Source organism: Engraulis encrasicolus, chromosome 18, assembly GCF_034702125.1.
Source record: "Engraulis encrasicolus isolate BLACKSEA-1 chromosome 18, IST_EnEncr_1.0, whole genome shotgun sequence".
Classification (NCBI taxonomy): domain Eukaryota; kingdom Metazoa; phylum Chordata; class Actinopteri; order Clupeiformes; family Engraulidae; genus Engraulis; species Engraulis encrasicolus.
In genome coordinates this window covers 29,328,326-29,335,825 of record NC_085874.1, presented here as the reverse complement: position 1 = coordinate 29,335,825, position 7,500 = coordinate 29,328,326, and the positions used below count along the sequence as shown (strand labels likewise).

General features: G+C 47.7%; 1 protein-coding gene across 1 annotated transcript in view; it reads left to right on the top strand.

Annotated features, from left to right (window-relative positions):
* Window positions 1–7,500, top strand: part of rps6kc1 (ribosomal protein S6 kinase polypeptide 1) — a 39,887-nt gene that overhangs the window by 15,395 nt on the left and 16,992 nt on the right. The window contains exons 10-17 of the mRNA XM_063223393.1: window positions 236–382; window positions 767–899; window positions 1,767–1,916; window positions 2,458–2,630; window positions 3,688–4,110; window positions 4,839–5,681; window positions 5,877–6,003; window positions 7,040–7,129. Coding sequence (XP_063079463.1) covers window positions 236–382; window positions 767–899; window positions 1,767–1,916; window positions 2,458–2,630; window positions 3,688–4,110; window positions 4,839–5,681; window positions 5,877–6,003; window positions 7,040–7,129 — 2,086 coding nt within the window. The remainder of the gene's footprint in view (window positions 1–235; window positions 383–766; window positions 900–1,766; window positions 1,917–2,457; window positions 2,631–3,687; window positions 4,111–4,838; window positions 5,682–5,876; window positions 6,004–7,039; window positions 7,130–7,500) is intronic.

Genomic DNA, 7,500 nt, shown 5'->3' with positions numbered 1-7,500 from the left:
CACACACTGACTCATAGAAACACTCTAGTAGATGTTAACTCACACACTTTAACTATCTCTTTGTGTGTGCGTGCGTTTGTGTGTGTGTGTGTGTGTGTGTTTGTGTGTGTGTTTGTGTGTGTTTGTGTGTGTGTGTGTGTGTGTGTGTGTGTGTGTGTGTGTGTGTGTGTGTGTGTGTGTGTGTGTGTGTGCGTGTGCGTGCGTGTGCGTGCGTGTGTGTGTGTGTGTGTGTTAGGTGCTGGGAACTCAGTGCTGTAGATCAGGTGGTGCAAGTCAACAGCAAAGTCAGAATGACGACCTCAACAACTACAGAGTACTGGGTGTGATAGACAAGGTCCTGCTGGTTATGGACAAGAGAACTCAGGAGACTTTTATTTTGAAGGTGAGTGAGTGAGTGAGTGAGTGAGTGAGTGAGTGAGTGAGTGAGTGAGTGAGTGAGTGAGTGAGTGAGTGAGTGAGTGAGTGAGTGAGTGAGTGAGTGAGTGAGTGAGTGAGTGAGTGAGTGAGTGAGTGAGTGAGTGAGAGAGCGAGGCACTGCGAAGGACTACACTCCTTCCTCTGCTCTTCTTCTTTTCTCCTCAAATGTAACCCCTCTAATCTCTCCCTCTCTGTCCATCTTGCTCTCTCTCCATCCCTCCATCCTTTTCTCTCTCTCCCGCTTTAACTTTCTCTCTCTCTCTCTCTCTCTCTCTCTCTCTCTCTCTCTCTCTCTCTCTCTCTCTCTCTCTCTCTCTCTCTCTCTCTCTCTCTCTCTCTCCATCCCTAGGGTCTGCGTAAGAGTAGTGATAGTGGGCGTGTGAGGAAGACCATCGTTCCCCAGAGTGTTCCTCACATGGTGCCCTTGAGGAAGGTCATGCTGGCTGAAGACTCCATATTTCTACTACTGGAATATGCAGAGGGTGAGTGTGGGTCCGTTCGAAACAGGGTAGGCAGCTGTCCTTCCAGTGAGCTAAATGGACATGGAGTCATGAAGTGTGGACCGAAACGAAAAATTGCTTTATTTCCTCCCTTGGCAGTTGACTGCATTTGTGGATATGGATGTGGATGTGGATATTTGAGGGCAGCATCAGATGCTGACTTGTGCTGCCTTGTACCCAAAATGCTGTGCGCCACCTCTCTCTCAACCGGAAACCTGAGAAACAAACATGGCTGCTACCCAAGCTACTACCTTATCATACTCTTTATTCTCACACTTATGTATGTAGATATTGAGAATAGAAGGGATAAATCAACATTGTAGTATCTAAATATGCGGTTGCTAGATCTATTTATAGCCTATTTTACGATTCCACCATCTGACGGTCATTTACCGTTCAAATAGCATGCGTAAGCTAAGCGCTTGCGCGATGAACGTAACTCCCGCCATAGAATCGCCATAATACCAAATGCAGTCACAGTGCACTCGTTAGTACCGTTCGTAACGGCTGCCTCATCAGCTAACTTCACCTATCTGATCAGTGACCTGTTCATGTAGGAGGAGAGTCGTCGAGTCACTGCCTTCCGTTTCGAATCGACCCTGTGTGTGTGTGTCTGTGTGTGTCTGTGTGTGTGTGTGTGCGTTTATTAAGTGGTAAGTTGTGGTGTCATATTAGTATGTATAGTAACGTGTGTGTGTGTGTGTGTGTGTGTGTGTGTGTGTGTGTGTGTGTGTGTGTGTGTGTGTGTGTGTGTGTGTGTGTGTGTGTGTGTGTGTGTGTGTGTGTGTGTGTGTGTGTGTGTGTGTGTGTGTGTGTGTGTGTGTGTGTGTGTGTGTGTGTGTGTATTAGGTGGTAAGCTCTGGTGCCACATCAGCAAGTACCTGTGCAATAGCAGCAGTGATGAGGGCAGTCTGGAGATTCCCTTCATCCAGCAGAGCCACAAGCACACCACCGCCACCCAGCACAGCGCCGCACAGCACCACCTGATGGACGACAGCGGTACTGCACCCTTTAGAAACCTCACATAATTTTCATCTTTAACCCAAATGAAGCATTCAAATTTTAGCTCCAGAATGAAAAACAAAAGGTTTGACTGGCTCCAGGCCACTGCTGATTGGTCAAATGTCAAGATGACACTGTCTGTTTGAAAGGCTGATTTCTCCTGATTCATTTGATATGACACACTTGGGTGTACAACCTTGTAGAGAGGCATGGCAGGGGCATTTGTGATAGGTGGGCAAGTAATCAGATTCAAATATAGTCACTTGCGCTATAAAGGGTTAATGTTATTTTTTGTAGTTTGTATCTACTTTGTATTCTTCTTTTTATACTTTCATTCATTTTATACTCTCATTCCACCTGCTGAGTAGTAGTCATCATAACCATTTCGGTAACAACAGGCATGAAATATAGTAGATTTTTTGCATGAACGGCTTAACATCCATCTCAAAGAGATCTGTAGAATTGCATTTAGAAAGTGTTTATAGTGTCTAAAGAAAAAACAAATCTTCAGCTAAACTTGCCTTGTGTTGCCTTACAGCCTCCTCAGGTGGGGAGACTGTGCTCACGGCGACCCCGAAGGGAGGCTTGTCCCTGGCAGAGAGGAGAGGAGGAGGAGGAGGAGGAGGAGAGGGGGAGCAACAGGAGCAGGGGGAGGACGAGAGGTGCACCAACAGCTACCTGACCCTCTGTAACGAGTATGAGCAGGAGAAGGTGTGCTTATGTTTTTTTAAAGATATTTTTTTGGTCTTTTAGACGTAATTATGGACAGGACAGTATGAGAGGTAGACAATGCGAAGCGGGAGAGAGATGGGCAGGGGTCGGCAAAGGACCCGGGCCGGGAATCGAACCCGGGTCACCCGCATGGCAGGCAAGTGCCCCACCGGATGGCCACGTCAGGGCCTGGGTGTGCTCATGTTGAAGTGTCGCATTGACGCCCTTCTCTGGAAAAAAACAAAACAATTTACTTTGCTTTTACTGTAGAGTTCAGTTCTGTTTTGTTTTTTTGATCTCAGACATTGTAACTTTGTTTAGAAAAGTGCTATAGCATTTGATTGTTATGGTCCCAGGCACCCAGAGAACCACTTTACACCACTTTTTTTACTGAGGGATTGAGGGATTCTCTGAGATAGTCCTAAATACCCAACACCCCCAACAATATCTAGCCACAGACACAATCAGGATGGGGTGCTTAAAGGGGTATGCCACTATTTTGGGGCTTAATACAGTTCAAATCGTTGGCTGGTGTTTATAAAGGTGGTAAAGTGTCTTATTTTTCATGTTAAGCGTTGTCTTGCTTGGAGACAAGTTAAAAGAGGGAATATGTCGCTAAGCTAGTGAAAGTCAATGTATCCGTGTAGCATTGTAGCATGCTACACGGATACATTGACTTTCACTAGCTTAGCGACATATTCCCTCTTTTAACTGGTCTTAAAGCAAGACAACGCTTAACATGAAAAATAAGACACTTTACCACCTTTATAAACCCCAGCCAACGATTTTAACTGTATTAAGCCCCAAAATAGTGGCATACTCCTTTAAGATTACACCCCTGTAACCAGTGGTGCGGGTGCTCTAGGCAAGACTTTTCTTGTAATAAAAGAGTAGCTTCATTTTCGGAAGACATCTCTGAAATGCAGATACAGTGCTTTTAAGTACTTGTTAGTACAGTCGATAGGGTGATTATTTCTTCACACTTAGTTGGTACATGTATTTTTTATATGCATTACACCTGAAATGACTCAAATGTTGTGGGTTGTGCCTTTAAAAGGTGGAGCCAGAAGAGGAGGAGGAAGAGGAGTCAAACCAGGAGACAAGCGGCCTCTCCGTCACCAACGGAGACTCCTCCATCACAGTCGCCATGCCAACAGCCCCACGGACTAAAATGTTGCTTAGCAACGACAGCCTGTCGTCAGGCGTGGGGGTGCAGGAGCAGGACGAGGGGGAGGGGGGTGTTTGTGGGCGGGACGAGGAGGTCTTCAGCTCGTTGATTGGCGGCTCTCCTGAGCCAATCAGCAGCGAGGGCTCTCTGGAGTGTTCCAAGCGCTCGCCCATGGAGCTGTTCCGCATCGACAGCCGGGACAGCGGCAGCGACCCCCTGGTTGCCCCTGGCCACGACCCCTGCCTGTCCACCTCTGACCTCGGCTCCTCGGAGGTCACGGAGGCAACGGAGCCCCTCCTGGAACTCGCACAGGTGACAAGATACCTTTGTTTGTTTGTTTATTTGTTTGTTTGTTTGTTTGTTTTGGTTACTGTAGTGGTCGGCTACGACATAATTTATTTATGGTTTCTCTAGTGGTCAGGTTTTATGTTATTTATTATTCATGGATGCTGTAGTCCTGTCTTTGTGAAGAAATTGACTATACTGTAAAACTGACTTTGATTGCGTTCTAAACGGAAGGCAGGTGCCTATTTAGATATGACTTTGGGCATTAAGGTATCTTCTACAACGTTCGTTTCAGACGGCACTAAATAAAGCGCTGCCCTGTAACGCCATTGCTATGTTTGGAGTTACGTTCTTCGTGTTCATGACTGAAACAAAACCATAACGATATCAATAACGAAATCATAAAATAAGCTATAAAATGACCAAGCGACATACTATTTAGAAAGTAGAGTAGAGTAGAGAGTAGAGTATCATTTATTGTTCCCGAGGGAAATAAGGTGTCCAGCAGCGTACATACATACATTTAGAAGAAGACACAAAGACATTACACACAATATTGCACATATTCACCATACATATATTCAACTACTGTGTTGATTTCTCGCTTCAAATTTAATGTCAAAGTAACTCACAAAGTCACTAATGCATTCGATGACTCCCTGTCCAGTTAATTCAGCTGAAAATTTAACAGTGAAATGTGTGTGTGTGTCTATGCCTGTGTGTGACTATGGCTGTGTGACCTGTTTGCCCTTGAGGTTCCGGAGGTGAAGGGTCGTTCGTGTGAGCTGTGGAGTGCGGAGCAGGAGGGCAGTGGCTCCGTCCCCGTCATCTCCTTCAGCGAAGCGCTGGGATTGGACGAGGTGGCGACGCGCACCCCCGACCTGCTGGCCAACCTGCCGGCCGGCGTGGCGTTGGGTCGCGACACGCTGGAGGTGGAACTCGTTGCGGCCGGCGGAACGCTCGCCATCGAACCCTCGCACGCCATTGGGCGGCCGCGGCCCGACGTCTTGCAACTGGAGCATGACATGGGGGAAGAGGCCCATCCCGATTGGTCGCTGGAGCTGGACGACGACGCCCCCTCGCTATCCCTTGGTAACGCCCTCTCCTCGCTGTCGCTAGGCAACGCACTCAGCTCCTCGGTGGGCGCAGACTCGCTGGGGTGCAGCTGCAGCCCGCTGGAGCCGCCAGGACTCAAGATGGCCACCGCCGTGGGAGACAAGATGGCCGCCGGTTGCAGTGGCTCCAATGACTTTGCCCCCATTATGGCCGCCGCTGGAGCCACCATGGCCACCACTGGAGCCAACATGGCCGCCAATGGAGCCAGCAAGGCCGCCAGTTGCATTGGATCCAGTGACTTTACTCCTATACAGGTCTCAGGGGGTTGCTCAGAGCCCAGTAGCCAGGCCAAGGGACTCACAGAGGGGGGGCTGCCTCTGCCTCTGCCTGGCTCTGGCTCTGGGTTGGGCTCGGTTTTGGACTCTGGTGTGAATGGAGGACCTAAGGGGTCCGACTGTGGCCCGGATGTGGACCGAACTCGAAACGAGAGTGTGTCGGCGCTTTTCCGAGAGCTGGATGAGCTGCATGCGGCGGCTGCACAGGTGAGTATACCTGAGGTGCCGATACAACACACACACACAAACACACACATACACACACATTCTGCTTTACAGGTGAGCATACCTGAAAGACCTGGGTACAACACGCGTGCAAACACGCACGCACGCACACACACACACACTTACACACACACACATACGCTTAACTAACTAACTACTGTTTGTTGTATTGCACAGGTGCGAATACCTGAGCCCTGGGTTCAGCGCTGGGCAGCACAGCTGGTCATCGCACTGGACACCCTGCACCAGCAAGGGTTAATATGCAGAGACCTGAATCCCAATAACCTGCTGCTGAACCATACAGGTACACACACACACACACACACACACGCATGCACTCACACACACACACACACACACACACACACACACACACACACACACACACACACACACACACACACACACACACACACACACACACACACACACACACGCATGCACTCACACACACACACACACACACACACACACACACACACACACACACACACACACACACACACACACACACACAGAAAGAGAGCTGTAATTGTATCTAATAGATGTCTTAATGATGCGCCATCAGCTAATTAGGGGTAATTACACACGTACTACACACACACACACACACACACACACACATTGATATATCACATTTCCTCAGAAAATAGGACGCGCTATTCACAAAAAATAGGTCATAGTAGGCCTGGGCCTTTCCTTGCATGCCTCATAACATTGCTAGGGGGGTGAGGGAGCAAACAATAGATAGCAGCAATGAAAACACGAACCAGAATCACAGGAAAGCAGTTAGGGTGTCTGTTTTGTTGCCTACATAATTATACAATGTAAGATATTTAATAATATCTCTACTGGACTGGACTGGACATAGGACCCTGTTACACCAACACCTCTCACACACACACCAAAGCCTTCAATTAAAATACAGTTTTTTTTGATAGGGCAACATATTAAACAACAAAGCTTTTTGAACTCAGAATCTTTGAACTGTAATGTTCTGCTCTGTAATACTCTGTTGGTGGTCTGTAATGTTCTGGTCTGTAAAGTCCTCGTCTGTAATATCCTGGTCTTTGATAGTCTAGTCCAGTGGTTCTTAACCTGGGGTGCGGACACCCCCTCGGGGTGCGCCAGAGAATTCAGGGGGTGCGCTGAATTGTGTTTGTGTTGGGGTTGTGTCCAAAATTCTGTTAGCAAACATTATAATTAGGCCAATTCGAAACCAAATTTCTAATATCCTGGTTTGTAATATTCTGGTCTGTAATATCCTGGTTTCTAATATCCTGGTTTGTAATATTCTGGTCTGTAAAACTCTGGTCTGTCATACTCTGGTCTGCCATCAGGTCATATCCAGCTGACGTTCTTCTGCAGCTGGAGTGAAGTGGAGGAGTCTTATGACCGAGATGCCATCACACGCATGTACTGTGCACCAGGTTAGTCACACACACACACACACACACACACACACACACACACACACACACACACACACACACACACACACACACACACACACACACACACACACACACAAACGTTAACATGTGCTGTACTCCGTGTGACCACAAGATGTCAGTATCTGTGTGTGGGTGGACTGTATGGGTCTAACTCAATATCGAAATAATCGCCCGTACTCTACTTGTGGCCTTGTGAGGCAAAATGTCACTGACTACAGTGATGTTTTATTCAATCTCAAAAAAAGAATATCTTACAAAAGCCCAGGCTGACAGTGGGGAACCTTTTATGGATTTCTCCAAAGAGGTGGGGTAACGCTGCAGCAAAAGACCACTAGCCACAGGGAGAG